At 40.6% G+C, this 20,880-nt stretch overlaps 1 protein-coding gene across 1 annotated transcript in view; it reads right to left on the bottom strand.

Moving 5' to 3' along the window:
- LOC120021657 (receptor-type tyrosine-protein phosphatase gamma-like) overlaps positions 1-20,341 on the bottom strand; it is a 276,262-nt gene extending 255,921 nt beyond the window's left edge. Inside the window, exon 1 of the mRNA XM_038965478.1 lies at positions 20,128-20,341. Coding sequence (XP_038821406.1) covers positions 20,128-20,341 — 214 coding nt within the window. The remainder of the gene's footprint in view (positions 1-20,127) is intronic.
- Positions 20,342-20,880: the final 539 nt, after the last annotated feature.

Here is a 20,880-nt window from a genome sequence, read left to right as displayed (position 1 = left end):
AAGGTAGTATGGTCCAGTATGGAGTCCCGGCAAAATAAATAGTGGGGGTACGCCATACTGGTAAACCATGAGCCTATCACAATAATTAAAACAAAATGTCAAGAAAACTGTAGGCTGAAGCCTCCCTAGTGGTGCAGCGGTCTAAGGCATCACTACAGATCCGGGTTCGATCCCTGGTTGTCACTGCCGCCGGCCGCGACTCGGAGACCCATGAGGCGGTGCACAATTGCCCCAGGGTCGTCTAGGTTAGGGGAGGGTTTGGCCGGACGGGATGTCCTTGTCCCATCGCGCTCTAGTGACTCCTTGTGGCGGGCCGGGCGCATGCACGCTGACTTCAGTCGCCAGTTGTACAGTGTTTCCTCCAACACATTGGTGCGGCTGGCTTTCGGGTTAAGCGAGCAGTGTGTCAAGAAGTAGTGCGGCTTGGCAGGATCGTGTTACGGAGGACGCATGGCTCTCGACTTTTTGCCTCTCCCGAGTCCGTACGGGAGTTGCAGCGATGGGACTTGACTGTAACTACCAATTGGATATCATGAAATTGGGGGAAATTATTTTTGTAAAAAGTACAAAAAAAGGCTATTACAACATTATTTATCATTAGCGCATGTCAGAGGCATGAAAAATGAGTGAATGGACTTGACAACGGGTGGTATAGCCTATGCTCCAATATGTGATGTGGTTCGACGAGAACACTGACCTTTTTTCAAGTCAGTCAGAGACGAGTGGCCGACACCGAGATGCGCTCAGACAGCAGTGGACGCATAAATTCTCGCTTAAGGACAATTGTCAAATGTCATTACACTTTGTATTTTGTGTAAAAGATGTCTCTTTCCAATCACCACTGTTTGGAGGTTGGAAATATGTTGTGAGTGGATGAACGTGCAGTTAGCCTGGCAAAGGAGCCCTTTGAAGTGATTTTTTGACAATCAGATGAAAACATCATGACTGGTTGTGTTTATGCCACAATAAAATGGTAATACATTTGAACAATTTAATGATAAATCATACCAACTACGCCCACAGAGATCCTGTTGAATTAAAAAGGGAATCTATATGAAATGAACAAAAATATAAATGCAAAATCATGAGCTGAAATAAAAGATCCCATACAAACAAAAAGCTTATTTCTCTCAAATGTTGTGCACAAATTTGCTTACATCCCTGTTATTAAGCATTTCTCCTTTGCCACGATAATCCATCCACCTGACAGGTGTGGCATATCAAGAAGCTGATTAAACAACATGATCATTAAACAGGTGCACTTTGTGCTGGTGACAATAAAGGGCTACTCTAAAATATGCAGTTTTGTTACACAACAATGCCACAGACGTCGCAAGTTGAGGGAATGTGCCATTGGCGTACTGTGTGCAGGAATGTCCACCAGAGATGTTGCCAGAAAATGTCATGTTAATTTCTCTACCATAAACCTCCTCTAATGTAATTTAAGAGTATTTGGCCTCACAACCGCAGTACACGTGTAACCATGCCAGCCTAGGACTTCCCCCTCGAGCTTCTTCACCTGCGTGATCGTCAGAGACCAGCCACCCATACAGCTGACGAAACTGTGTGTTTGCACTATCAAAGAATTTCAGCAAAAACTCTCAGAAAGCGTCTCAGCGAAGCTCATCTGCGTGGTTGTTGTCCTCACCAGGGTCTTGACCTGACGGACTTCAGCGGGCAAATGCTCACCTTCAATGGCCACTGGCATGCTGGAGAAGCGTGCTTTTCACGGATGAATCCCAGTTTCAACTGTACCGACCAGATGGCAGACAGCATGTATGGCGTCGTGTGGGTGAGCTGTTTGCGAATGTCAACGTTGTGAACAGAGTGCCCCATGTTGGCGGTGGGGTTATGGTATGGGCAGGCATAAGCTACGGACAACGAACACAATTGCATTTTATCAATGGCATTTTGAATGCACAGAGATACCGTGACGAGATGCTGAGGCCCATTGTCGTGCCATTCATCTGCCACCATCACCTCATGTTTCAGCATGATAATGCACAGCCCCATTGAGCATGTTTGGGATGCTCTGGATTGACATGGACGACAGTGTGCTCCAGTTTCCGCAAATATCCAGCAACTTCGCACAGCCATTGAGGAGGAGTGGGACAACTTTCCACGGGCCACAATCAACAGCCTGATCAACTCTATGCAAAGGAGATGTGTGGTGCTGCATGAGGCAAATGGTGGTCACACCAGATACGGACTGGTTTTCTGATCCACCCCCTACCTTTTTTAAAGGTATTTGTGACCAACAGATGCATATCTGTATTCCCAGTTATGTGAAGTCCATAGATTAGGACCAAATGATTTTATTTAAATTGACTGATTTCCTTATGAACCGTAACTAAGTCAAATATTTTAATATTGTTGCATGTTACGTTTATATTTTTGTTCAGAGTAGTTCTGTGATTAGGCCCATAACATTTTTTGAAAGCCTTAACTCAAGAGCATGTACACATAGTCATATGAGGTCCTGTACCAGGAAGAAATTAAATCTACTTTCAACCCTGGGATTAACGTTAAGGTTAGGAGATGCAAAGTAGATTCAGTTGAAGTCGGAAGTTTACATACACCTTAGCCAAATGCATTTAAACTCAGTTTTTCACAATTCCTGACATTTATTCCTAGTAAAAATTCCCTGTCTTAGGTCAATTAGGATCACCACTTTATTTTAAGAATGTGAAATGTCAGAGCTTTTATTTCTTTCATCACATTCCCAGTGGGTCAGAAATGTACATACACTCATTTAGTATTTGGTAGCATTGCCTTTAAATTGTTTAACTTGGGTCAAACGTTTTGGGTAGCCTTCCACAAGCTTCGCACAATAAGTTGGGTGAATTTTGGCCCATTCCTCCTGACAGAGCTGGTGTAACTGAGTCAGGTTTGTAGGCCTCCTTGCTTGCACATGGTTTTTCAGTTCTGACCACAAGTTTTCTATAGGTTTGAGGTCAGGGATTTGTGATGGCTACTCCAATACCTTGACTTTGTTGTCCTTAAGCCATTTTGCCACAACTTTGGAAGTATGCTTGGGGTCATTGTCCATTTGGAAGACCCATTTGCGACCAAGCTTTCACTTCCTGACTGATGTCTTGAGATTTTGCTTCAATATATCCACATGGCATCATGAGGCAGGAAAACTATCTATTTTTTAAATGCATCAGTCCCTCCTGCAGCAAAGCTCCCCCACAACATGATGCTGCCACCCCGTGCTTCACAGTTGGGATGGTGTTCTTCGGCTTGCAAGCATCCCCCTTTTTCCTCTAAACATAACAATGGTCATTATGACCAAACAGTTCTATTTTTGTTTCATCAGACCAGAGGACATTTCTCCAAAAAGTACAATCTTTGTCCCCCATGTGCAGTTGCAAACCGTAGTCTGGCTTTTTTATGGCGGGTTTTGGAGCAGTGGCTTCTTCCTTGCTGAGCAGCCTTTCAGGTTATGTCGATATAGGACTCGTTTTACTGTGGATATAGATACTTTTGTACCTGTTTCTTCCAGCATCTTCACAAGGTCCTTTGCTGTTGTTCTGGGATTGATTTTCACTTTTCGCACTAAAGTACGTTAATCTCTAGGAGACAGAACGCGTCTCCTTACTGAGCAGTATTATGGCTGCGTGGTCCCATGGTGTTTATACTTGCGTACAATTGTTTGTACAGATGAACGTAGTACCTTCAGGCATTTGGAAATTGCTCCCAGGAATGAACCAGACTTGTGGAGGTCTACAATTTTTTTCTGAGGTCTTGGCTGATGTCTTTAGATTTTCCCATGATGTCAAGCAAAAAGGCACTGAGTTTGAAGGTAGGCCTTGAAATACATCCACAGGTACACCTCCAACTGAATCAAATGATGTCAATTAGCCTATCAGAAACTTTTAAAGCCATGACATCATTTTCTGGAATTTTCCTAGCTGTTTAAAGGCACAGTCAACTTAGTGTATGTAAACTTCTGACCCACTGGAATTGTGATTCAGTGAATTATAAGTGAAATAATATGTTTGTAAACAATTGTTGGAAAAATGACTTGTGTCATGCACACAGAAGATGTCCTAACCGACTTGCCAAAACTATAGTTTGTTAACAAGAAATTTGTGGACTGGTTTAAAGACCAGTTTTAATGACTCCAACCTAAGTGTATGTAAACTTCCAACTTCAACTGTAAGTAATGGTAAGTAGTTGCTAGTTGTCCGTGTTGAGATTCGAACACGCGAGCATTGGGTTGCTAGTAGTTCGTGTTATATGACCAACCACCTTACCTCGTTTGCCTTAAGTAACCTTCAGTCTTATATAACCATACCAAAAGCAACATAGCATACTATTTACTATGTTACGTATAGTCTATTCCTTTACGTGCCCTTACTAGTGTGTTTTTACAGTCAGAGACAAGCACATCTCGGGTTCTCAGGATAAGATGTTTACACTCATGACTTGTGTTGATGACGATGGCACTTGTGCTCGATGTGTACTCGATGTTCTTAGCTTCCAAAGAGATAATTCCACAGATCTCCACTTCATTCCAACTTGCATCAGTGAAAAGAATATCCCCTCAGGTGACTGTGTGTAATGAGTACCATAACTAATAACCTCATGTTGATCATAATATATGACTTGTGTTGGGGAGGAATGCACTTAGCTACTGAACTGTGTACTCGATGCTCGTAGCTTCCAGCAAGATCTTTTCACACTCCATTCCAACTCCCTTCTTGCATCATTGTGTGAAAGATACTGTATATCCCCTCAGGTAACCGTGTGGGGTGACTGTCATAGCGAATAACCTCATGTTGATCAGAATCTTTAATTCATCCATGTGTTCAGGGGTTAGGCCTAATACATATCCGCTGCTGTAGTCAAATTTAACAAATTAATGAGTAGCCTACAGATACTTTGAGCAATTTTAAGTCTGCTGTTGCTTTGGCAATATTAATTTTAATTCAAATCAAACAATCATAGTAGGCAGAGTTTTTTACTTGTCCAGTTCAGGGGTTCTCATCTGGCTTCAAATACAAGTTGGGTTGACCAAGGCAAGCCAAGACAAACTATTTGGGGGTGTTTCTACGAGGACTGTGATATTCCTGAAAAAAAATGCTTTCCACAAGGTGAGCCCAGGTGTCACTAAACTTCATAGCTAGTCTTTGAACAATTCATCTTTCTGGGGGGAACAGAGGGAGTTTTTCCCAGCCACTGTGCTTCTACATCGGCATTGCTTGCTCTTTGGAGTTTTAGGCTGGGTTTCTGTATAAGCAATTGTGACATCTGCTGATGTAAAAAGGGCTTTATAAATCAATTTAATAGAAATTTGATTGTGGTGATTTATGCTAACTAGTCAATCTAGTTCCAAAGACAGAGCTTGTGTGCATCTCATCTCTCGCTTGCCACTGATAAAGTATGGTCAATTCTGTTTCAGCATCTCTACCCATTAGGCTTTTTACGATAGGCCGTAATGTCAAGCACGCTATTCAAAGTACAGTATCCAACATGTCCCCAATAAAATGTAACATGAGAAAATAACCAACCGATCGCCAATAGAAAAATTTGTATTTTGATCAATGTGTCCAATTACTTTTGATACCTCAGTCTTATTGATCCCCTTGGCTTTCAATTAAATGATTAACTACCTCTCAATATGCAGGTCAGGGATAGGAGAGAGAGAGACAGAGATGGGATGGGAGAAGGAACGATCCCTTTCTGATTTCATTATTTTGGCAGCCACTCAATCACTATGGAGCTCAGGCGTCATTAGGCATGAGGGAAGCAGCCACTCAAAAGAATGAAATACACATTCATGCATTACACAAACAATGTCTGCAGGCTGTATACAAGAGCTTCTTAATTTTAATAAAGGACCCTTTTTTTTTAATTTTCACCTAAATCTAACTGCCTTTAGCTCAGGACCCGAAGCAAGAATATGCATATTCTTGATACCATTTGAAAGGAAACTGAAGTTTGTGGAAATGTGAAATTAATGTAGGAGAATATAACACATTAGATCTGGTCAAAGATAATGCAAACAAAAAAACATGTTTTCAAAAGGGTTCATACTGTAGAACCCAGTTCCTACATTTGAATATAAAAATAGATTTTATCGCACAAAACTACGTTACATTTTTTCTCTGGGACCCTCAGGATGACAAATCAGAACAAGATTACTGAATGTAAGTACATTATTTACCTTCAGAGGTGTATCAAACCAGTTACTGTGATAAGTTTGTTGTTGTGCATTCTCCTCAAACAATAGCATGGTATTTTTTCACTGTATTAGCTACTGTAAATTGGATAGTGCAGGTAGATTAACAATAATGTACCTTTCTGCCCATATAAGACATGTCTATGTCCTGGAAAATTTGCTGTTACTTACGTCATTCTAGTCACGTTAGCGCACGTTAGCAACAACCGTCCCGGTATAGGGACACCGATCCCGTAGATCCTTACTGTGTGTGTGTGTGTGTGTGTGTGTGTGTGTGTGTGTGTGTGTGTGTGTGTGTGTGTGTGTGTGTGTGTGTGTGTGTGTGTGTGTGTGTGTGTGTGTGTGTGCACATTAGAGTTTTTTTGCAGTCTAATCTGTCAGACTGACACTTCACATCAAAACACTTTGTATATACAGGTTCAACCTTTTCCCTGTCAGCAACTAATAGGATGGAGAACACAACCATTTAAGGAGAAACACAGAAACACACACACACACTCATGGGACGGCGAGCACACGCAGACACGCAGCCGTGCACATACACGCAAACACTTCACAATGTCTTACACACAGCCAAGACACGGACACGCAATACCAGGTTATTTGATGTATACTATACATTATAAAGAAGGCTTATTGAATTTCCAAATCTCCTCAAATATCACTTTCTCATGCGTTTAAAATAAGAAATTCTAATGTAAAAATATAGCAATGGAACACAAACAGAATTCCAATACAAAGGACAATCATGTCATCGGAAAACGGTAAGCGCTATCCGGTATCCTTGGGACGTCCCTACCATAAACCCTAACCCCAACCATATTCAATTTAACCTTCAATGGGGTAGGGACATCAAGGATCCCGGATAACACGGACCATTGGAAAACCCAACAAGACTCCATTTTGTTCTAGTCTCCTTTAAAACAATGAGTGGGAAACGGATTCAGTGTTGAGGGTTACATTATCAGAAAGGCACTTCACTATGCTAAACTCTCTCAGCAGGGCTGGGCGATATCAAAATAATTTGGAAGCTTCTAAACACAGCCAACATCAAGGGACTTTTGTATCCCAGGACAAAATGGGGTAGATCAAATGAACAGGGGCAAAACAGTGGTAACCCACATGACGAAAGCCAAATATAACATGTGCCTTTTTCAATTCAGACATGCATTTAATAAGACAGTGCTTGTGTGCACTGTACATGACTGGCCCCTTGATTTGTATGTGTTTCAGTATTTTGAAAACCTTACTTTTTGCTTTTTCATCCGTACAGAGAGGAGTTTGGATTACCGTGAATACTAAATCCTCCAAATCCTTCAATCACTCCATTGTTTGACGTGAGGGAAAGCAACACAACTAGTGAAGGCCCATAGACATGAGCACTGCCTTGTTTAAACATGGGACGAAACACTGTAGTTTGGCTTCAGCATTGCTATAATAATAATAATAAATAGTAATAATAATAATAATAAATAGTAATAATAATAATAAATAGTAATAATAATATAGTGAGAAAGATCATACCTTTCAAACCCAAATCAATAGAAGGGTTACTGAGTTAGAATAGTGTTGATAGAGCAAGAGAAAACAGATTTTGCAGAGGAAGGCAATACAGTAGCAGAAGAAGGGAAAACATCTTCACTGACAAGAATGTGCCTCTTTCGGAGTCGGTTTGAAGTGCTGTGTGAGATCTCCCTATAGCATTCCATCACAACAACACATCCTGTAAAATACAGCTGACACACATTGGAAATTAACACATGAACATTACACATTTTGGTATACACCCACGATAACAGGACACAAATGATATGGGCACTGTGTATTTCAAAATTCCAAGGGACATCTAGAGTGATTCAATGACGGCAACAAAAGCACATGTAAAAAGAAAATTCAAGGATCAGTCAATAGACAACATGAGGAGACCGAGAAAGGGAAGGACGTATATTAGGTAAACCCCTGCCAGAGAATGAACTCTCTATACTCCCCTCTCCCCAGCCCAGACCAGCTACTGACTCCTCAGCCGTAAGTACAGCTGACTTGACAGCTCATGTCAGGGAGAGATTGTTTTAAGAGAAGGATGGCGGGATGGAGGAGGGGATGGAGGGATGGAGGACAGTTATTGATATGGTTGAGTCCTTGAGTGCAGCGGTATTCGTCCTTTAGTGACAGTGCCTTATTGCCTGGGCATTCATCACGGTTCTAATAAAGCTACAGGAAAAGAGTGGATGGAACACAGAGTATGTTTTCCTGGCTACAGTATGCCTCTACTCTCTCCCTGTCACTGGAGGTCTGAGGGGTATACTACAAAGCAGGATCAATGAGTTAGCCAGCTAACTTGCCTAAATATTCTTAAATAACTTCATATTCTTTTTGAAAGATAAGCTTGGAATGGGTATGGTCTTATGTTTTTTATTTGTTGAGTATATATCTAAGTTAAGCTTTCTTAATGACCCAGAAAATGAATAGTTATTTCTGGTTAGTCATTGATCCTCCTTTGTAGTATACCCCTCTGGACCTCTATAAACTGTACTAGCGTACGAGTTCTGGATGATCTAGGATCAGTTTAGCCTTTTAGATCATCATGAAGAAGATTATATGGACTTGTGTCTCAGAATAGGAGTCCTGATCCCCTTTATGAATACTGTATTTGATGTGAATGTATCCCAGACAGTACCTTTCTTCCTTATCTCTGTAGCTTGGGTGCTGATTGGACAGGTGATGGGATGCGGTGCAAACCAGATGTGACCAGGGGGATAAGGTGATCATCTTGACCAGGGTTGGGGAGTAATTGATTACATAAAAAATATTAAAATAAATACCAAATCAGTCACATTACCAGCAAAAATATTGTAATCAGATTACAGATACTTATGAAAAACTAGATGATTACTTCTTGGATGGATTTCAGAAAGGATGTTTGCGCAAAATAATTTTTTTCTTCTCAATGACATTCAATTCAGCATTGAAAAAAGTTCAAATTTGGTCCACCTGAGTGAATCTGACCACAAGTCAGAGGCCACTATGATGACACGTGTAATGGATCAGTTTTGTCTTCTAATGCCTCTTAATGGGAAAGTAATACAACAACAACAAAATACTGAAAGTAAATCAGATTACGTTAACTCAAGTTTGGGTAATCAAAATATTATGTTTTTTTCCCCACAAAAAGGCTTTATTACAGACAGAAATACTCCTCAGTTTCATCAGCTGTCCGGGTGGCTGGTCTCAGACCATCCCGTAGGTGAAGAAGCCGGATGTGGAGGTTCTGGGCTGGCATGGTTACACGTGGTCTGCGGTTGTGAGGCCGGTTGGACTTACTGACAAAGTATCTAGAATTACATTGGAGGCGGCTTATGGTAGAGAAATTAACATTCAATTCTCTGGCAACAGCTCTGTTGGACATTCCTGCATTCAGCATGCCAATTGCACGCTCCCTCAAAACTTGAAACATCTGTGGCATTGTATTGTGTGACAAAACTGCACATTTGAGTGGCCTTTAATTGTCCCCTCAACTTGGTGCACCTGTGTAATGATCATGCTATTTAATCAGCTTCTCGATATGCCACACCTGTCAGGTGGATGGATTATTTTGGCAAATGAGACATGCTCACTAACAGGGTGTAAACAAATTAGTGCACAAAATTTGAGAGAAATAAGCTTTTTGTGCACATGGAGCATTTCTGGGATCTTTTATTTCAGCTCATGAAACATGGGACCAACACTTTATAGATGCCGTGAAGAGATCAATGGTACGCAGACTGTGGGAGCTGGAAGAAGCATGCCAGATTGGCCCACATTCAACAAATCTGATCTAACAAAGTGGATATTCGTCAAATCGGTCATGATTTATTTATTGTAACTGGACCAATTTTGAAAATATTTGGCTGTTTTTGCTGCATAACATTTAGAAGTTGTCCCTTTTCTGGTTTAGAAGTGACTGCTAAACACTAACTGCCGTTGGTACAAGCTGGCAGCATAGCTAGCATACAGAAATAGGTGGTGGTATTCAAAGTCGTTTTTTAACTGTAATGCAGTTGATTGGTGACGATGTCATGAACATGTAACGGGGTTGACCTCCAAACAATAACTATACTCCAATTTTTAACTCAACATAGTATGAAATACACACATAAACAATAGCCTAAAAATGTAGGAACATTTGTCTGGGGGGCAATGAGGAGATCCTGGATCTTTCCCCCATGCGTTTCCATGGCATTTCCATTGTTAGATTTCTCTCTTTACCGTATGTATCTCTAATCTCTCGGTCTGAGAAATAGCTCCTCTAGGACCCACGCTACAATCACAACGGAAAACTATTACAGGATTGACTATTGAATCTCAATGTGACTGCTAAGGAGGACAGCAAAGAGGAGCTGAGTTGAACTCAGAGTTCAGCTGTGCAGAGAACAGGTCAATAATGCATTAATAACATTATTGCAATATTATAACAATGTGGCTAATAAGCCGACTTGCATGTTTCATTTACAGTTCACAATAGGAGTATGTAACTTTCCATCAAGGTCATCAGAATGATACACTGTCTAATCTAGAAACCACAAGTTGCAACAATGTAATGTCATGTGTGCATCCCCTTGAATTGCTCCATGAAGCGGTTGTGTACAGGAGAATGTTGCTTTTTGACAACCACATTTTTTTTTTAAGTATGTCATTGGTGTGTTAATTGTTTTTGAGAGACTTAACACAACCAGCGAATCATACAGGGGGTCTGAAAAAACATGAAGAAATGCTCCAAAAAAAAAACACCCAAATAAGTCATTTTATAAACGGAAAAGCTCTGTGTAGTGATGCAGGTCTTTAGATGTTGTACACATGAAATTGTGTCATTCCGAACTTTATCCACAACGATATATTCAATTTTGTTGCTACTTGAGCGATACCTTTCCTTCCATTTTAGATGCATGAACACAGTGATGGGGGGGAAACAGCTCGAGGACGTATTTGGGTGTTTTAGAGCATTTGTTCATGTCTTTTCAGAGCCCACGTACTGCACAAAAAGGGTGAGGAAGTGATTCGCTGGTTGGGGTAAGTTTCTCAAAAACAAGTGAAATTGCTATAAAAATGTTACAAAAATGTACCCTTCTATAACATGTCATTTACATCCAAAAAAGAGATTTGGTTGTAAAAAAAAAAAATGCTAACTTCTCCTTTGAGATTTTTCATACGTTTTGTATCATTTCAGACAATAGTTTTGAAAGTAGCATTCACAAGCAAAAACGGGACCCTGATAATTGTGCACAAAGCCATCACGTCATTGTGCTTGAGGCTCTGTGGCATGTGCGCAAAAAGAGTAAAAAAGAACTCTGGTGTTTATATGGTGTGGACCTCATTGGACAATACTGGGCAGACCTAATCCTGCCTCCCACTTTAACTTTGCAACCTCAATGGACAGTATTCCGCCTGCCAATCAACATTGTCCATCACAATTGGTTGTTGCAGGTCAGTTCCCGACTTCCCGTAGTTGCATGCATGGTCTCAGACTACTATGGCAAACGAGCAAGCTAATGTGATAATATAATTTTATACAATGGAAAAGTTAGTTATATGTTTGCATCAAATGTCCTACTACCTTGAAAGTTGTGCATTGATTATATATAGCATTTGCCTATGCAATGAATGATGATCTCTGGCAATCAACTGCAGTGTTGGATTATTACCCCATATCATAGAATACCTGTGTGAACATTTATATGGACAAAAGGTGGACACATGGAATTACTTGATTTGGATGGATGGTCAACACAACAGAAAAGTAGGCCGATATTTTGCTTCAGTATGCATTTCTCGAACACATCAATATGTGTGTCACGATAGGCGATGAACACGCGGCTGGTAAAAACCTTATAGCATACTTTGCAATATATTCCAAAATTGACCAGCGACACAATTTAGGAGCGAAACGTTGTCAGTGCAGTTTTTCTGATTGGGTTGACAATTATGTTCTAAATATATTTGTGTGGCTACAACGCCATCTTTTGCACACAACATTTTCTGTTTTGTAGAGAAATGAATTGAAAAAGAGAAATTAAGTTTCTACCAGGGTCTAATAGCTCTAACTTCTAATTCCGGATGCATTCTAACTTCTGATGTATGGATTTGATCGACCTGTTGAATATATTTTCGCTGTTATCAAAATAGCTAACGGTAAGCGCATGCAGCCACTCAACACATTTGCTTCAGAGCGCACGTTCACTACATGACAGGAACGAGCACATAATCTCATGCCGTAAATTAAAGTAGGTTATAATATAAGGATTCTGTGGCTTTTTCCGTTGAGAGAGGACTGTGTAGATCGTTTATTATGCATGTATGAGCCATACATTGACACGTCGAGTCCAAAACGTGATGTTTAAAAAACAATGAGGTAGGCTAGTTCTTTAAAGCCTATATGCACTCAAACATGCCATTATTTTGTGTTTTGCACTCAGAATTATAGCCTAGCCTATCAAAGCGCTAGGCTCTGATGATCCATTAAAATCTTGGCTCTGGACGGCCATGCGCAGTGACCGCGGGAATTTAGGAGACGTGATCCCTCCTCCTCTCTGTGGTTCCAGCCCTGCTGTTACATCACTGCATGTCTGTGCATCAGACCTGCCAAAGCACCGGACAGACACCGCCACCCTGTCACACCTTCTGTAGGCTCCATGCGCCAAGCATCCCGCAGAAAGTGCTCAGTTCCTTTACTGAAACCGTTTCATAACCTAATATTTCCCATGGGTGGTTACGACAACATGAATCACTCATTCTTCTACATTGAAACTAATGTCAATCTTTTCATTTCATCCCATGTTGAATTTTCGGCCAATTTTAGCAAAGTCACATTATGAGTGATTCATAATTTTGGGGATTTTCACGAAATGTAATCCATAGAATAGTCCTTTGCAGGAAGGATGGTTGATGATATATATCTGACATTTGAATCTAAACGCATAATTAAGAAATAATTAATCAAAGTTGGCATATTTATGTCATTTTGGCATTACCCAGGCCTCCTTAAGACTGCATAATGTTTCATCTGTAGATGCTACAAATAAAATGTATTGTCATATGAAGCTTTAAAACTTGCTCTGCAATGAGTCGTTTTTTTTTTATTACAGTTTGATTTATGAATATTGAAAAATATAAAACATTAATATTGAAAATATACCATTGTTGATTTGGCAAACTTTTCAATATATTGTTGAACATAATATACTCTATGGACATATGAAAGTTCCAGAATGGGATCTCCGCTAGTTTTAAATTTAGGGCCCATTTTATAGAGTAATTTGCATTGTAGGCAATGTAACCAATCACAGCCCTCCATTTACTTGTCTCATTGAACATTCTACCAATCACCAGCAGCTGGAAGACCATTTAAAATCCATTTTCACATTCGCTATGATGGTAATGCTTACAAATTGGATCATAACTCTGAAAGTAGCAGAGATCCTACTCTGGGACTTTGATATGCCCGTACAGCAGGGATCATCAACTAGATTCAGCTCTGGGCTGATTATTTCTTGAGCGGATGGTCGGGGGGCCGGAACATAATTACAAATAATTTGTAGACTGCAAATTGACCGCAAGAAACCCAAACAGATATAATGTTTGACTAAAACGTAATCATTTTAAACCTTGCTTACATTTGTATACGATCACGTGTCTCTCTATTAGGCATAGGAATACTTGGTAACAGATTCTTAAATTAAAATCACAAAGAGCTGATTTCCTGGTGCTTTTACAGTCTTACATCCAACAATAAAATTTAAAAAAGCTAAATCTTGGGGGGCCAAATCAAACCACTTGCGGGCAGAATGCCACCAGTTGGGAAACCCTGCCGTAGAATATATTATGTTTAACAATATTTTTTTTTTTTATTGCCAAATCTAAAATAGATTTCCATGAATGTAAAAAAATTAAAAAATTATTTGAAATCAAAATACTACTCATATTACAGAGCAAGAGGTAAAGCTTCATATGACACCAATGTTTGCTTTGTAGCACCTACAGATGTAGTGACAATGCATTAGTATATACAGCCTGAAAGTAATCCCTGGAAAATCGTGTAAATGTTCCTTTCAAGACAAAATGTTGAATAAATTACATTTAAACTTACTCTACTGGTTGGTTGGTTGTCTGTGTGGTTCATCTGTTCGTAATTTGAGACAAAATATCCACAGGAAAGTATTTTTTACCCAACTATTTAGACTCCATGTTTAATCTGTAGTAGTCTGATTAATCAGGCTGTAATACATAATTAATACACAATTAATTTATGACATAATTATCCAAAATGTAAAAAATATGGCAATTTTGATAAATTATTTCTCAATTATGCAATTAGATACAAATGTCCAATATAAGTCAACACTCCTTGCTGCAAATGACTATACTATGGATTACATTTCATGAAAACCCCCCAAAATCCATGGTATTTTTTTGTCTGGGTTTCGTGAGGAAATACTTATGTATGTAGGATGAATATCTCATCTTCCATGCGGCAGTAGCTAGCAGCAGCAAGTCTTCTCGTCCTGTTATCTTTTCGTGATCAGGGCAAAATTGGAAATTTGATTTCCCTGGTCTTGATTTTAATACAAATATAGATGAACATTGTTGCCTATATACGCACGACACACACTGCAGTGAACAAATAGTTTACAATATTGCAAACAATGCAACGACTTACCAGGATGACAGTCGGTAAACACGGCCAAGGCTGAAAAAATTATGGGTAAGGTCCACCAGTGACTCGGTTCCAGTATTCTCCGCATGTCAAAATACTCATCGAGAGCAACAAGAAGGCAACGGGTGACAAAGTTTGAGGTCTACAAAATTACATAAACTTGATTGTAGAAAACAGACGTTAGCACATAGGACGCAAACCCAACTGCAGTGTCAGATGGAGTGTAGTTTGATGGCAATTCACTTGAAGCCAATTAAGCATATGTTTCAAGGAATATCTATGTCTGTGAACCGCAGAAAAATAGTTTTGTCACATTCGGCTACATGCATCCAAGCTTCCTTTCTACATTCCCGAAGTGAATCCTATAGGTGAAAGTCAATGAGCCCGACTCAATTTCGTCAACTTGAGGAAAAAATGGTCGAAGAATAGGCTACTGATTATGTTCGTCCATTCAGCGGTGACCCGCGGCGCCACTTATGAATGTAGAGAGAATGTTGCAAAGGCAGTGCTGGAAGCGTTCCATCACAGACTTTCTAAACGTACTGAGAACTGTCTTTGGTTCCATTCTTCCATCCAGGAAGTAGCGACATGCATGTGAGTGTTCTGGCGGACGGTTTAGAATAGAGCGAGCTGCATGGGGCGGGAGGTAAAAATCTGAGCTCAGGACGCTGGATCCTAGCGCCGAACGAAAGCTGTAGCGCTCTAAAAAGCCTACAGCAGCACCAACACATTGTGTCAAGTTTTTATATTTCACTACAACATAAAACAGGCTCTGTCAGTTGAGTGGGTAATTACATAAATCTACTTTAACAATCATATGCCTGTTTTGGATAATTTCGATTCTGTCCATATATTGCTTGTTGTCTATGCTACATATCCATAACGGACATGGGGTTGTCAATAGTTTTGAATACGATTTTTTTTTTAAACGTTGTATATGGACATCTTTGGCTTTAGGCTAGAATCTGAACACAGTACGTTATTTATTCCACCTACTAATGTATGCTACTTGTAGACTGCGTTTACCCAGGCAGCCCAATTCTCAGTGGGGTATAGTACTTAAGTTAAAATACTTTAAAGTACTAAGATAGTTTTTGGGGGGTATCTGTACTTTACATTTATATTTTTGACTACTTTTACTTTTACTTCACTACATTCCTTTAATAAAATATTGTTCTTTTTTCTCCATACATTTTCCTTGACACCCAAAAGAACTCGTTACATTCTGAATGCTTAGCAGGACAGGAAAATGGTCCAATTCACGCACTTAGCAACAGAACATCCCTGGTCATCCCTACTGCTTCTGATCTGGTGAACTCACTAAGCACACATGCTTCGTTTGTAAATTATGTCTGAATACTGGAGTGTGTCCCTAGCTATCCGTAAATTTTAAAAACATGAAAATGGTGCCGTCTTATTTGCATAATATAAGGAACTTTAAATGGTTTATACTTTTACTTTTGATACTTAAGTATATTTTAGCAATTACATTTACTTTTGATACTTAAGTATATTTTAAACCAAATACTTTTAGACTTTTACTCGAGTAGAAGTTTCCTGGGTGACTTTCACTTTTACTTGAGTCATTTTCTATTAAGGTATCTTTACTTTTACTCAATTATTATGACAATTGGGTACCTTTTCCACCACTGCCATGTCTGATATTTTTTCACTTCTTGTTTTTTTGACCAATCGGATCAGCTCTGAAAAAGATCTGATGTGATTGCTCAAAAGACCAATTAGTGTAAAAAAAAAGAATTGGTCTGCCTGTGTAAACACAGCCAACTAAATACACCAAAATGTAGGTCTACTGAATAATGTTCAAACTTTGCCCACTAGAGGGACAATTTATAACAGCTTAACCAGAAGCCATTGGAATGGATGATACACATACTACTGTAGAAGAGAACCATTACATCTCTTGTCAACCCTTAACCAGGAAAGACTGGCATGCAGGTGATGTAAAGCCATAGCAAGAGAGTTTTTTCAATAACAATTTATGATCAATAACATCAAAGGCTGCACTGAAATCCAACAATACAGCTCCAGCTATCTTCTTATTATCCATTTATTTGAACCAATTATCAGTCATCTTAGTCAGTGCAGTACAAGTTGAGTGCCCTTCTCTATATACATGCTGAAAGGCAGTGGTTAACTTGTTCTCTGACAAATAGCATTGTATTTGGTCAGACACAATTCTCTCCATCAGTTTACTAAGTGCAGGCAGCAAACTGATTGGGTGGCTGTTAGAGCCAGCAAAGGATGCTTTACTATTTTTAGGCTGTGGAATTACTTTAGATCCTTCCATGCCTGTGGACACACACACACTCCTTTAGGCTTTGTTTAATGATATCGCAAATAGGGGTGGCAATACAGTCTGCTACCATTGTCAATAGTTTTCCATCAAGGTTGTCTATACCTGGTGGCTTATCATTATTGATGGATAACAATAGTTTTTTTCACCGCTCCCACACTTACTTGACCAAATTCAAAACAGCAATGCTTCTCTTTCATTATTATATATATTTTTCAAAAATATGATGGTTCATGATGGTTTCAATGTTGACATTTCACTTCTGAGTTATTCCACTTTACTAGTGAAATAGTCATTGAAATTATTGGCAATATCAAACGTTTTTTTTAAATAAATGACGCATCAACTTCAATGAACAATGGAGATGAATTGGGTTTTCTGCCCATTATATAATTTAGGGTACTCCAAAGTCTTTTTCCATTGTATTTTGGGTCATTTATCTTGGTTTGGTATTATAATGTATTCTTCTTTGTTATGTTTAGTCACAACATTTCTCAATTTACAGGTTGTCGACCAATCAGCTGAGCAGCCTAACTTGTTTGCCACCTCTTTTGCATAATTTCTTTGACCCACACAATTTTTCAGTTCATCTCAATCCAGAGGGCTCTAACAGTTCTCACAGTTATTTTCTTAACAGGTGCGTACTTGTCAATTATTGGCATGAATCATTTTACAAATACTTCCAGTTCTGCATCTGGATTCACAAAAGAGTCTCTTATCTCTTATAAATTACCTTTGGCGGTTTGACTTTCGTTGTTATTGCCACAATGTTATGGTCAATACAGCCAATGGGAACTGATATTGCTTTAGAGGAAAGCTCTGCAAACATTAGTGAAGATATGATAAATACAAGTGGATGTCACAGATCCAACACAACAGCCTTGTCTCAGGGTAGTAAGTTGGTGGTTTGAAGATATCCCTCTAGTGGTGTGGGGGCTGTGCTTTGGCAAGGTGAATGGGGTTATATCCCGCCTGGTTGGCCCTGTCCGGGGGTATTGTCGGACGGGGCCTCAGTGTCTCCCGACCCCTCCTGTCTCAGCCTCCAGTATTTATGCTGCAATAGTTTACGTGTCGGGGGCTAGTTATATCTGGAGTTTTTATCCTGTCTTATCCGGTGTCCTGTGGGAATTTAAGTATGCTCCCTCTAATTCTCTCCCTCTCCCTCCCCCAGGACCTGAGCCCTGGGACCATGCCTCAGGACTACCTGGCCTGATGACTCCTTGCTGTCCCCAGTCCACCTGGTCGTGCTGCTGCTCCAGTTTCAACTATTCTGCCTGCGGCTATGGAACCCTGACCTGTTCACGGACGTGCTACCTGTCCCAGACCAGCTGTTTTCAACTCTCTCTTTCTATTGCACCTGCTGTCTCTAACTCTGAATGATTGGCTATGAAAAGCCAACTGACATTTACTCCTGAGGTGCTGACCTGTTGCACCCTCTACAACTACTGTGATTATTATTATTATTTGACCCTGCTGGTCATCTATGAACATTTGAACATGTTGGCCGTGTACTGTTATAATCTCCACCCGGCACAGCCAGAAGAGGACTGGCCACCCCTCAGAGCCTGGTTCCTCTCTAGGTTTCTTCCTAGGTTCCTGCCTTTCTAGGGAGTTTTTCCTAGCCACCGTGCTACTACATCTGCATTGCTTGCTGTTTGGGGTTTTAGGCTGGGTTTCTGTATAGAACTTTGTGACATCGGCTGATATAAAAAGAGCTTTATAAATACATTGATTGATTGATTGATTGATTGATTGATTGATTGATGGTTGAGTGATAACCTGGGTCATATTACAGGCATTTGGCACAGTTAGAAGTTTCCTAGTTGCTAAAATGTCAATACAGGATTAAGATTGAATCCTACTACACCAGCTCTGACGCTCGTCAGATGTGGCAGGGCTTGATAACTATTACTACAAAGGGAAACCCAGGTGCGAGCTGCCCAGTGACGCGAGCCTACCAGATGAGCTAAAGGCCTTTTATGCTCGCTTCGAGGCAAGCAACACTGAAGCATGCACGAGAGCACCAGCTGTTCTGGATGACTGTGTGATAACGCTCTCGGTAGCCGATGTGAGCAAGACCTTTAAACAGGTCAACATTCACAAAGCCGCGGGGCCAGATGGATTACCAGGACGTGTACTTAAAGCATGTGCGGACCAACTGGCAAGTATCTTCACTGACATTTTCAACCTCTCCCTGACTGAGTCTGTAATACCTACATGTTTCAAGCAGACCACCATAGTCCCTGTGCCCAAGGAAGCGAAGGTAACCTGCCTAACTGATTACCGCCCCGTTGCATTCACGTCGGTAGCCATGAAGTGCTTTGAAAGGCTGGTAATGGCTCACATCAACAGCATCCTCCCAGATACCCTAGACCCACTCCAATTCGCATACCGCCCCAACAGATCCACAGATGACGCAATCTCAATCGCACTCCACACTGCCCTTTCCCACCTGGACAAAGGGAACACCTATGTGAGAATGCTTTTCATTGACTACAGCTCAGCGTTCAACATTATAGTGCCCTCAAAGCTCATCACTAAGCTAAGAACCCTGGGACTAAACACCTCCCTCTGCATCTGGATCCTGGACTTCCTGACGGGCCGGCCCCAGGTGGTAAGGGTAGGCAACAACATGTCTGCCATGCTAATCCTCAACACTGGGGCCCCTCAGGGGTGTGTACTTAGTCCCCTCCTGTACTCCCAAACATGACTCCAACACAATCATTAAGTTTGCTGACGACACAACAGTGGTAGGCCTGATCACCGACAATGATGAGACAGCCTATAGGGAGGAGGTCAGAGAACTGGCAGTGTGGTGCCAGGACAACAACCATAGCTTTCACCTCGATTCACCTGGTCAGTCTATGTCATTGGAAAAGCAGGTGTTCTTATCTTTTTGTATACTCAGTGTATATGTGATGTTGGGCTGAAGCTACTGACCAGGAACCTTGGCTCTCTCACTCCTCCCAGGCTTTTGGGAGGGAAGGTGGACAATGAACTTGTTGTACCGGATGTATGCAATGTCCGCACGCTCTCTGGCAGCTTTCATAGGTGGGCAAGGTTTTTTCAGACTCTTGCACACAGCTTCAGAGAAGTCCTTGTTGAGGAAGATTTTGGTTCCTCTCAAGTTCTTGGTTCTCTCCGGAACAGCCATCTTTTTCTTGAACCTTAGAAACTTGACCACTATCGACGTAGGTCTGTTACTTGGGCTTGTTACAGGTTTTCCAGACCTGTAGGCGCGCTCAACCTCAAACCTCCTGTGATCCATCTGCAGCCTTTCGTGATAATTTTTCTCAACTTTCTCAAGAGACCCAGTACAGGTCTCATGTGGAGACTCTGGTATGCCATCCACAACGATGTTGTTGTTCCTGGATTGCCCCCCCCCCCGTCATCTGTAATAATGTTTCACAGACAGTGCTGATGTTATCTCATGTAGACTTACAGTTTGTTTTCATCATGCTACAAGTCTTTTTCATCCACCTCACCCTGGGAGAACTGCAAACTGTTCTTAAGTTCTTGGACCTCTCTGGTCAGATCGTCCATTCTTTTGATAGTTGAGTCCACCAGTATTTGGACACGTTATTGAAGCTATTTTCTTGTTGCTATAACAGTTGCTTGTAGACATCTTATTGTTGATTTAAAAGATGACACACCTGTGACAGCGAGACACTGTCCTCTCCATTACTCCAACCT

This window comes from Salvelinus namaycush, chromosome 2 (genome assembly GCF_016432855.1).
Source record: "Salvelinus namaycush isolate Seneca chromosome 2, SaNama_1.0, whole genome shotgun sequence".
Classification (NCBI taxonomy): Eukaryota; Metazoa; Chordata; class Actinopteri; order Salmoniformes; family Salmonidae; genus Salvelinus; species Salvelinus namaycush.
Note: the sequence above shows the minus strand (reverse complement) of the source record. Positions and strands in the feature narration are given on the sequence as shown.